At 33.9% G+C, this 12,041-nt stretch overlaps 2 protein-coding genes across 2 annotated transcripts in view; one reads left to right on the top strand and one right to left on the bottom strand.

Annotated features, from left to right (window-relative positions):
* LOC129225653 (lachesin-like) overlaps window positions 1-6,496 on the top strand; it is a 38,977-nt gene extending 32,481 nt beyond the window's left edge. Inside the window, exons 6-7 of the mRNA XM_054860124.1 lie at window positions 229-519; window positions 3,334-6,496. Of these exons, the coding sequence (XP_054716099.1) occupies window positions 229-519; window positions 3,334-3,458 (416 nt within the window). The 3' untranslated portion in view covers window positions 3,459-6,496. The remainder of the gene's footprint in view (window positions 1-228; window positions 520-3,333) is intronic.
* Window positions 4,440-8,908, bottom strand: LOC129226902 (piggyBac transposable element-derived protein 4-like). The gene is made up of 2 exons (XM_054861532.1): window positions 7,916-8,908; window positions 4,440-4,448 (listed from the first exon to the last, which is right to left on the bottom strand). Exons 1-2 carry the CDS (start codon window positions 8,906-8,908, stop codon window positions 4,440-4,442), a joined length of 1,002 nt encoding a protein of 333 aa, XP_054717507.1.
* Window positions 8,909-12,041: the final 3,133 nt, after the last annotated feature.

The raw sequence follows: 12,041 nt of genomic DNA, 5'->3' as shown, positions 1-12,041 counted from the left end.
ATTTCGAAAATAATCCAGGTTTTCAAGAAGTTCCTCGATTTAAGTGATCAATTTAAAAGCAGTTCTCATTATGCACTTTGTTTTCTACAACTCTTTATGAATACAGTGAATGCATGAAGCCATATAAGTATAAATATTGGATTAGTGAACTTTCATTCTATGATTAAAAAACTGCGCCATTGCTTTAAATCCACTAATATTTTTTTCTTTTGAATTATATATTTTTAGTTGCGCCTGTTGTTTCTGTTCCTCTCACCCATTATCGACAAGCTTTGGGGTATGACATGGATCTTTACTGTCAAATAGAAGCATATCCAGATCCATCCATCCTATGGTTAAAAGATCAACTTCAAATTTTTGACAATCAGAGAGAGCATTTTATCACAACATTTAGCTCTGAGCCTGGTTTTATCGAAACAAAACTACGAGTTGCGGAAATAGAAAGTGACGATTATGGAACATACACATGTAAAGCTATTAATAAGCTAGGCCATGACCAAAAGTATATCAGGCTTGATGGTAAGTAATCTCTTGATCTTTATCTTTACTAATAATAAAGCTGAAAGTCTCTCTGTCTGTCAGGATCTCTGTCACGCGCACAGCACCTAGATCGATCGGCTGATTTTCATGAAATTTGGCACAAAGTTAGTTTGTAGCATGGGGGGTGCACCTCGAAGCGATTTTTCAAAAAATCGATGTGGTTCTTTTTCTATTCCAATTTAAGAACAAAACTATCATAAGAAGGATGAGTAAATTACGAAATTATCATGACATGTAACGGTAACATGGGCACAAGACAATTGGTGAGAAAATTAACCATGCATTATTTGTAAATTTACAGGCGAACCAAAAGACCTTTTAATTTTCTATTACAGGTAAAGCCGTGTGGGTACCACTAGTAGTAAATAAAAGTAAGGTTTTAAAGACATTCTGGATGAAAGTCTGTGGCGGGCCTGCGTCCAGGAGACCCCATAGCACCTACAGCCTTGAAATTTTGTACAAAATTACTCGAGCCCCGGAGGTGTGCACATGGGGTTTTATTTTTTAAAATTCAAATTAGTTTTTTTGTAATTAATTTTTTAAGCTCAAATTTCATGTAAATTGCCTATTATTGCCTATTAAAGGGGTAAAAAATTATTTGCACTTATTAATATTATATTTCTTTGGAAAGTAGACTTTTTCGCGTTATACGCAATTTGTTTCAATGCTGTAACTTAAATACAGCAAGAGTTATTTACATTTTTAGCTCTTGCTTTTTTAGGCTTAGCTAAAATTTAGGCACTACTTTCTTCATTAAATCTATCAATAAAAAGCGAAGGAATTGTCCCACAGTTTTCTTTTTTACTCCACAGGAAAAATCGGCTTTTTTACTCCTGATCTAACTTGACCTAAGGTCGAAAAACTAAGCATCTATCTCCAAAGGAAAAAAGTTACAAGCCATTAAAAATCCAATTCGAATAATCTGCATCTCCATTAAAATTATTGATGTTTTATTTGGCGTTGCCGTAGTTACGTCTTTTCGATTTGCATTTTTCTTCTTTTTTATTCACAAACTTTAAGGATATCGATTTTAACGGAAAATCTTAGATGAAAACGACTTTTCAAACGTACAAAAATGCTGTTTTGCAATGCTCAGGTGCCCCTTAGCCCTTACGGCTCTGCAAGTTAGTACAAGTTATTTTGAAACCCGGGGAAGGGGTGCTTTGTTACTTTACAAGTTACCCTGTAACTTGTCATTTACCCTGTGCCCCAAGGGTATGGTTAAGGGTTTTTATTTTGAAAAATGTGAACTGTTGTTCAACTGATGTTCCAACTCTAGTTCATAGAAAAAGCTAATTCTTATGGTAATAGAACTTAGAAGCATCACTTGTATAGCTGTCAAAATTTCTTTAGTTTTCAAAATAGGACAGGAGTACCAGTACTTGGCAAATTGGCCAAGTAGGCCGAGTACCGAGTAGTTACCAAATACTCGGTACGTCTCTAGTAGAAATTTAACCATTTTGAAAAGAATGGCATTACATTCAGGTCCTTCCAAGTGTGACTACATGTATTAGGTTTCCAACGTATTAAATTTTTTTTCTGTGATTAAGAATTTGTTTAAGAAACACAACTAAAATTACATGCTATACACCAGACAGCTCGGTTATCACATCCTTAGACTGCAGTTTCGTTCTATTAGAACACCGCAGTCAGGAATAGTGAATAACAAAGCTGGAGGCAAATTCATCTCATTGAAGCTGAGAGTGCCAACAAACTGGTAGGTAAAGACATCTGCCTCCGGCTTGGTTATTCACTATTTCTGAGTGAGGAGTTCTAATAAGAACGAAACTACAGTCTCAGGATGTGGTAACCAAGCTGTCTGGTATATGACATGTAGTTCTGCATTATCCCTAGCTTAGGGGCGGTAACTTACTGCCAAATATACCCAAGCTTAGCCTTCAATTCATGAGTCGAACCGCACCATGCTGCAAACACTTGCTGGTGAGATAATTTCACTTTATCTACCAGTTTGTTGGCGCTCTCAGCTTCAATGAGATGGCATCTGCCTCCGGCTTGGTTACTCACTATTTCTGAGTGAGGAGTTCTAATAAGTACGAAACTACAGTCTCAGGATGTGGTAACCGAACTGTCTGGTATATGACATGTAGTTCTGCATTATCCCTAGCTTAGGGGCGGTAACTTACTGCCAAATATACCCAAGCTTTGCCTTCAATTTATGAGTCGAACCACACCATGCTGCAAACACTTGCTGGTGAGACAATTTCACGTTATCTACCAGTTTGTTGGCGCTCTCAGCTTCAATGAGATGGCATCTGCCTCCGGCTTGGTTATTCACTATTTCTGAGTGAGGAGTTCTAATAAGAACGAAACTACAGTCTCAGGATGTGGTAACCGAGCTGTCTGGTATATGGTATTTTGTTCTGCATTATCCCTAGCTTAGGGGCGGTAACTTACTGCCAAATATACCCAAGCTTAGCCTTCAATTCATGAGTCAAACCACACCATGCTATAAACACTTGCTGGTGAGTTAATTTCACTTTATCTACCAGTTTGTTGGCGCTCTCAGCTTCAATGAGATGGCATCTGCCTCTGGCTCAATTATTTACTATTCCTGACTGAGGAGTGCTAATAAGAACGAAACTGCAGTCTCAGGGTGTGATAACAGGGCTGTCTAGTATTGTTCTGCCTTAGCCTTGGTTTAGGGGCAGTAACTTACAACTAAAAACAACCGTAATTCTTTTATAGTTTCACAGATTTTTTAAATGTATATGTGTTATATGATTTAATAAAACTTATGTTATGTTTGATTAACTTTTTTATTTAACTTTACAGAGTCACATAAGATTGAATGTCCTCCTGCTTGTGGGCTGTCTGAAGCAAGCTCATTCCAAGGCTTCAATTTTGTTTTACTAAGTGCATTTAGTTTTTTTCTCAGCATATTTTATTGCCTTTTATAGGAAATAATTACTGAGAGTGTTTTTATGTGTTCTAAGTCTTTGAAAGTGTTTTCTAATCAAACATTAAGAAAATGCAGTGCAAATATTAGAACAATGTTCAATTATTAATTTTACTTGATCATACTATGCATTGTTAGTGGATATTAACATGCATTGTTCTTCAGTTTTCTGCTGAATTTTCCTTTTTAATTATCTTTTCAAAGGCTCTAATAGGACCTTATAAACATTGAATATGGAAATACTTTACTCCGTCCATTGTTGAAAAAGTTACACTGATGATTCAAGGTGAATTTTACAAATGCAATCATGTTTTGCATTTGTACTGTTATCTGAACTTGCACAAGTACCTTAAGCTACAGAATATGTAAAACTAATATCATCATTCATTAGCGTTGAACTTTTCAGAAGATTTAAATTACTAAACTATTTTATGGTTGGTAGTTGAACTATTTTATGCATTGCAGTATGTACTATTTACAGAGAATCTTTTAGGGCAATTCCACAAAAATGTCAACTTGAGCATCAAAATTTCAGTATTAAGAAAACTATAAGTATTGTATATCATTTAAAAGCTTGAAATATATATTCAAAAAGTGTACCAAGTTAAATTTTAATTTATAACTTTTTGTATTGAAAATAAGCAGTAAGAGATCCCTATGTCCTTTCCGGATTTTTTGGGGGAAAATTTGGTATGTAGTAATCAAATTTTTTCCTAACACAAATTCTAACTAAAAGGAAAGCAGGTTAGGGTATTTTGTTATACTCATAATGCAGTTTTATACTGGAAGTCCTCAGCATGAAAATAATTGGTGAAAATTTTTCAAAATTCGTATTCTCTGCCTACACCAGGAACATTTAAATACTGAGCAAGTAGAGTTTGAAGTTTACATCCAGAACACCGAAAACTCCTTGGTAACTGACTGACGCACTTGATACGGTAACTGACTGATATTAACTAAAAATGGTTGCAATGTATTAAACTTAATGCTCCTGAAAACAGATTTCCTTTATTTTTAGCCTTTTAAGTGATATCAAACAAATCAACTCTTTAAATTTAAAAAAAAAAGATAATATTTTATTGATTTTATTCATTATTCATTCTAACATAATTTAGTAATGTTTGGGCCTAAATTTCAAAAATAATAGCCTAATATTAAAAAAAATACGTCAATTCAAAAGAGAAGAGGAAAGCATTTTACAGTCAGTACAGCCAAAAGACAAATTCATAATATCACAACTTTCACAGGGGGGAAAAAATTCAAAATATGGTAAGCAACTGCTAGTAAAGAACATTTCTATGGAGTTTCTTATGATCTACAATATTTTGTAGAAAGACTAATTACTGATAGATAGTAATAGGGGAAAGGTTGAGGTGAAATTCTTGAAGAAAAGGACTTGTTCAATCATATGAGTGGCTAAGATGATGTAGAGGAAATAGAAATAGTTTACCTTTAATAGTTTAATAAATTTACAAGGATGTGATCTATTTTTAAACACTGAAAAAAAAAAAAAAAAAAAAAAAAAAAAAAAAAAAAAGATTGTCTAATCCTCTAGCAATTAAAAAAAAAAAAAACTATGAAGGGAAAAGAGGTTATCAATAAAAAAAAAAATCTTATTTTAATTGCTTTTCTTTTGTGTAGAGTTTTATTTACAATCTTTAAGGCTGATAGATATTCGGTCAAACACATTAATAGATGCTACAAAAAAATACTAAGGAAGGAAGTGCTGCAGAGTTGCAAGTGCCTACAGTTTTTGTTATTTCATATACTACAGCTAGGGTACACTGAGGGTGTAAACTATTTCAATCTTTTTATTCGTTTTGCATCGCCCTTGCTTTTAAACGTTATAATTAGCATATTAAAACTATTTTGTAGTAATTTTCTATATGGTCTATTATTTTGGGGTCCTCATAGGCTGAAGGCCCCCTAAATTAGCCCTAATGGTAAAGAAAACTCTTCTTTTGTACACACTTATTTGTATGTTTTACTGCGTAATTCTGAATTTTTTAATGTTAGGATATATAGGAAATTTAGAAATGTCAGTCATTTAGCAAACAAAGCTATTCTAATTACGGTAATTTTGTTATTTTAGTAATATTCTTGAAATCTTTTTCCATATGCCGGAAGGTTATTCATTTTTCCTTGATCCCGAATTAAATTTTTGAATAATTCCTTTTGCTTTTAGAGGAGAATCTCTTTCATTGAATCTATATTACTTTTTCCACAGGTTGCATTCATGCCAATCATTTACCATAATTTTAACATTTTTTAAAAATCATCTAAAATGAATTTAAAAAATCAAATATACCATTAAATTCAGCTTGAAAAAATCAATAAACTAGGAGAAAATGTTTTTTGATTTTTTAATTTTTTAATGAATATTTTGTGTTGGCATGTTTGTAATATCAGTCAGTTGCCAATATGTTAGTGAGTTACCAACTTGTTGTAAATACTGCAAATATTTATTTTAGCAATACAGTGGTCAGTGATTTTATGAATAACATTTGTTCTAAACAGTTTTTATTCCATAAAGTGGCTGATTCAATAAAACGGCTAGTTCAATAAAGCTGGATTTTGTTTTGTTTTTGGCAATTTGATTCATTAAAGCGGTTGGCTCAATTAACCACTGATTCAATTGACTGGAGTCGACTCTGTCAAATATAACAAATGTATTTTCATTGCTTACCTTTTATGTAAACTTATTTATTGGTTTTGCTGCTTAATTTTGAACATTTGCATTAGTACAGTTAGAAAAATTCAGAAATGTCAGTCTGTTAACCAAGCTGTTCTAATTAGTGTAATTCTTTATTGTAGCAATATCTTCCAACTCAACTGCCATAGGCGGAAAGTTTGTTCATTGTTCTTTGATTATGATTTGAATTTTATAAAGAGTCCTTTTTCTTTTAGAAAAATCTCTTATTGAATTAGTTTTACTTTTCACATAAATTGCATTCATGTCTGTCAGTTACCATGCTTTTAAAAATTTTTCTAAAATCACCCAATATGTATTTTGGAAACTGAACTGTACCATGAAATTCGGCTTAACCCATTCCCTGAACCAGGCGAAAAATCTTTTCCGCCTCAAAGCGAACACACCGTACCTTACTTAACCAGTCGCATTTCGCTACACTATGATAACCCTTTTCTCCTCGTTTTGCTACAGGGATTTGAATGTTGTTTTTGCAGTCGAACATGAACTTGAAATTTATATTTGCAATCAGTATTCTTGGTTAGAAAATACTTTTTTTTTTATGAAACAAATGTGTACGTCTACAGAGGTTCGTGGAAATAACAATTAAATAATGGAAAGTTGATATTAAATTTTATGTTTAAAAAATTTTCAACAAACAAATGAGCAAAATAAATTTTTAAAAACCACATACAGTAATACAGAGAGTTGTCGTTTACCAAATCTTAGAAAAATCTACCATACACTCTAAAATTATTTTAGATGGTAATTGTTAGTATTCACAGCTTTTACAAAACAAAATAGAAATTATTCCTTAATTATATCTTCATACCCATTATATGCATACATGAACAATTAATATTACGTTTTACGTTTAGAAAATTTTCAACGAACAGATGAGCAAAAGAAATTAAAAAAAACTACTTACAATTTTACATACAGTTGTCGTGTATCATCTCTCTAAAAATATAATGTACACTCTAAAATTATTTTCACTAAATTTATATCACGTTCATTGTAGTAAAGATATTAGGTATGCTTGTTACCTTTTGAAGTCTGTATAAGTTCATTTAAAGTCTTTAAAATTCCTCTTTAGTATGGTAAATTTCGAAGCACGGAATAGCACACAAACCTACATCACAATCACTGCACATTGTACGAACATCTTTTCGAATTCTTTTAAAGTTAGCAGTTCTTTTGCTGGCACACACGATACACCTCCTTCTTGGTTCCATTTTACATGGTGTAGGTGGGATGTAACTTAAGAAATGCCTTTCAGTTAGGCGCAAAATATTAACAGTAACTGGCATTCTTGCTGGAACTGTAGTAACTTCGGGGCTATGAAATTTCTCAATAAGTCTTTCTGCAAGCAAGACGCGAAAGTCTAAAAACTCCAAGTACTTCTGATTATTTTTTCGATACAATATGTAGCTGTTAAAAATGGTAATGTCGAGAAGGTGACGAAACATTTTTTTATAATATTTTTTTTGCCTTCTCATAGTCGAATAATATGAGAGTCTTTGATCACACTTATCAACTCCTCCCATGTTCGCATTATAATCCACAATAACTGATGGTTTCATGACGTATTGTCCTCTTTTTTCAATGCGTTTTTCAGTGGCATCATGTACAGTAGATAGCATGCATACATCTTTTTTGTCTTTCCATTTCAGGGCTAGCATTTTTCCCTTTTGAAAGGCTATTGTGCCCCCTTTCTCCAAGTGAGAAAATTTGAGTTCAGCGGGTAAATTTTTTCGATTTCTTTTTACCGTCCCATAAGCATCTGTTTTGTGGTTGATGAGTTCTTCAAATAACTCAGGAGACGTGTAAAAGTTATCAGTGATCAAGCAATATCCTTGATTTAAAAGAGGTTTGATTAAAGTCAAAACGCTCTTTGTAGCCAAGTTCCGATCTTTAAATTCCTCATCAAATAATGTTGTTTTTCCAACGTACACAGTCAGTTTCCACACGTATCCAGATGCTGACTCAGACAAGACAAAAAACTTAATACCAAATCTCGCCCTCTTTGTAGGAATAAACTGGATCCAGGACAATCTTCCTCGAAATTTCATCAGAGACTCGTCTATAGAAATATCTCTGTCCGGAATATATGCAGTTGAAAATTTTTTGCCAAGGTGCTCAAAAATGGGCCAAATTTTTTTAAGTTTTGGTTCGGGAAATTCTTCTGAAGCAGCATCATTATTGACGAAATGCAAAAATTTCGTTAATAAATAATACCTTTTCTGAGGTATCACGTTTCTGAAGAAAGGTGTTTCTATTGACGTCCTTCTTGTCCAAAAAAGACTTTCTTTCGGCTTCTGTACAATGCTCTGAATTATGAAAATCGCTAACAAAACTCTTATTTCTTCAGGTGAAGTAGGTTTCCATTTATTAGCTCTGGAGTGGGGCTTTAAAGTCACATCGTTGAGGTAATCTTTGGCATATCTATTCGTTTCACATGCAATATGTTCAACAATATCATCACTAAAAAATATGTTAAAATATTCCATTGGATCAGCAGCGTTTTGGATACGTTCTTTTAAACCAGGACTTCCCGTGAATGGGAATCGAGGAGGAGGAGGAGGCTGTAATACATCATTTTTGCTGATTTTACACCAATCTCTCGCGTTTGATAAAATATCGCTGGAATCTGATTCTGAGTCACTTTGGGAATCGTCGAAATCGGATTCATAGCTGTTGCCATCCGAATCATAACTACTATTTTCTTCATCAGATGAATCAAGTAGTAATGAATCATCCATATTTTATGATATTCAATAAAAAACTTTAAATAATATATGTAATTATATTTTCAGTAACTTGTGAAGCAGAATTCTATAAGGAAGTGACTGAAGAACATTCAAATATCTTTTCCAATGCACAGCAAAGGAATGAAATAACCCAAAACAGTGCAATTGCTTGAATGGTTTCCTAAATGGGAAGAGGCGTCACTTGCCGGTGACTTTTGATGCATTCAAGCTTCCTAACAAAGGAAAGAATTCTTGCTTGTTGTTCATTTATTCTAAAATGCAGCAAATGTAATCCCTCCTGGGAAGGGAGCCGAAATCATTTGCCTAAGCATGGGAAAATTTTTAAAAGCTAAGAGAATCACAGGAGATAAAAACTGAATACTATTTCGACATTTACTGTGAATGAAAGTCATTCGAGTTGGAGCAACCTAAATCCCCCTCCACTCATGGTCCCTAAGGTACACCCAAGGAGCAGTTGAGAAAGAGAAAAGATGAAAGGCGCGTTGCCGCATTCCAGAGGAATACTTTTGGGAAGAAACCTGCTGTCCGAATCAAATCGGACCATGGGATTTAAATAAAAGTGCGGCACTAATCCCTTCCACATGGTTAGTTACAATGAGACTGTTCAAGTTGAACTCAATAGCTTAAATAAGGTTTACTTTTCTATTTTTCCAGAACGTTTGACGTACAAGAAAAGAAGGAAACAGAAGTGTGTGAATGATTTTCTTATAAGAGAGTAAGAAACGATCTTCGGTGACTTTTGTGCATTGTGAAACTTCAAAACGACCAACAACACAAAAAGATATCCTATGCTCGTCGGTCCTTTTATCTTAACTTCTGGTAACTTATTTCCCACACTGAGTCCACGAACATAAGTTTCTCAAGCTTGTGAAATATTTCAAAGATAAGTCATTACAAAAGATCAAAACTTGCGACTTTATCCCCATTTCCATAAAGAATATTTGTGTTTGTACAACTAAAAGCTCTCTGGGAGGTCTCATTTACCTCAGTTGTATGAAGCGCTTTTCTAAAACCATCTGTGCATATTCCTTTAAAACTATAGCCAGAAAGTCACCTGCCCTCTTCCATCTCTTCTTTGTTATTATTTTTTCCACAAAATAATTGAAATACGAAAGAAATTTTGAAAAACTTGCTTGAAATCGAGTCAGGATTTCTTTAAAAATATGCTTTGATAGTTTTTAGCTTCTTTTATAAGGATCTAATTGATATCAATAAGCAACCATGTGTTAAATTTGTAGATTTTAATCTTCATAGAAAAAGGTACAACTAATGCGTCGGAGTAGTTTTCAGACAATAAATATAGTAGGGAAAAAGGGAGGGGGGAGAAAAGAATTTCATTTAGTATGATCAAAGCGTATGTTAAAAAAATAATAACTCTAGATATTATTATTTCATTTGTGTTTTCATATACGTTTTCTGTTTTTCACGTCCCCTCCGATATACAAAATTAGCAGCCAGGAGAGAAACAGGTGTTGCATATTTTTGAATAATTACCTAATATTCTAGTGTATGTAACATCATTTTGAAAATATGTTAATTAACATAGTTACTTTTATTTTTTCTGCATATCCTTTATTTCTGTACACATTATTTACTCTTAGCGGGATAGAATTTATGAACATTGTTTTTGATTTTCTAGTTTTTTCTTTTTTTTTTGCAGAGGTATTTAATCATCATGCACTTATTTTCGAGATAATTTGGCATGAAACTCTTGCACATACTCGTTCTGCTGTTTTACTATTTTTTTTTTTATTTTAACGACCATAAAAGTCATGAATGCATTCCAGAAAAAAAAAATATTAATTTGAATTTTTGGCATCTTGAATTCAAATTATGTTTTTCGCAATCACGAGCATGTGTGTATAAAGGCGCATGTGTGTTTGTGTAGGCGCATGTGTGTGGGTGCGTGTGTATGTATGCATGTGTGTGCGGGTTGTGTATGCCGTGCTGTGAGTGCGCGCGTTTGTGTATAGGCATTCGTGTGTGTGTGTGTGTGTATGTAGACATGTGTTTGTGTCTGTGCAGGCATGAGTGTGTGTATGTGTGTGTAGGAGTGTGTGTTTGTGTCTGTGCGCAGACATGAGTGTGTGTATGTGTGTGTAGGCGTGTGTGTATGCGGGTGTGTGTAGGATATGGACGCAACCTGGAGATGGTTTTCGCAAGAGGAGCAGCATCGTGAGGTCGGTCGACGCGACGGTGGTGCTGGCAGAGGGTGCTGGCGGGAAAATAAAATGATAGGAAATGAAAACAGTCAAATGAGAACAATAAACAATCGTGATTGCTCAAAAAAAAAAATAATAATAATAGCACGAAATTACGAAAGACCTTTAATTCGTTTTTGAAAGTACTGAGACCTGACGAATAGTTTTGAGAATCGAAGCTAGTCTTTAAAAAACTCAAGATCATTTTCGTAAAAACAAAATGCATAGTAAAGATGTAAGTTGAAAAAAATGTAAAACATACTCATAAAAATCTGAAATATATGAGGTAATTTTTAAAAATTATATTGTGTGAAATAAGATATTAGATTTGAGTACTATTATAGACATGGCGAAGGACGCTTTTAAAAAAAGGTGGATTTTAGTTCAAAAGGAAAAAAAAAACTTCGATTTCTTTGTTTTAAGCAAGATTGAAAATAGCGATCATTGGGAAATATTTTTCAGACTTGTTCATTTAATGAGTTCAAATTCCAGAATGCTTAAAAACAAATATTCCGTGAAAATAGAAATCCCTCGCTTGATTATTTGAAGTAATATACTCATACTATCTAAGAACTACCGAAAGGATCATGTAATATTTTGTAAAATAAATTATATAATAGCCGCAGCATCTTAAAACCCAATAAGTAACGTCTCTTTGCATAGGTAAAAGAGTTTGAGTATCGCTCCCCTCAAAGCACCTGAGCGCAACAGTGAAGCGCAATAACAGGATTTGCCCCTGGAAGAACCGCCGACACACATTCGGCCGAGGCAAAAACTGCTAGAAACGCAGTGACGACACAGGTTCGTCGAAGGCAGTTAGGAACCATTTTCTTGCGACGAGCCTGAATCGGCCGGGGCAGTATTAACACAAACTGCGCGGCCGATCCTGTATCGGCCGGGGCAAAGAATGGGTTAAAACGTAC

The sequence above is a fragment of the Uloborus diversus genome, chromosome 7 (genome assembly GCF_026930045.1).
Source record: "Uloborus diversus isolate 005 chromosome 7, Udiv.v.3.1, whole genome shotgun sequence".
NCBI classification, from domain to species: domain Eukaryota; kingdom Metazoa; phylum Arthropoda; class Arachnida; order Araneae; family Uloboridae; genus Uloborus; species Uloborus diversus.
Note: the sequence above shows the minus strand (reverse complement) of the source record. Positions and strands in the feature narration are given on the sequence as shown.

Excerpts from the sequence above, each read along its gene's own strand:
- LOC129226902 (XM_054861532.1), bottom strand. The coding sequence starts at position 8,908 with ATGGATGATTCATTACTACTTGATTCATCTGATGAAGAAAATAGTAGT.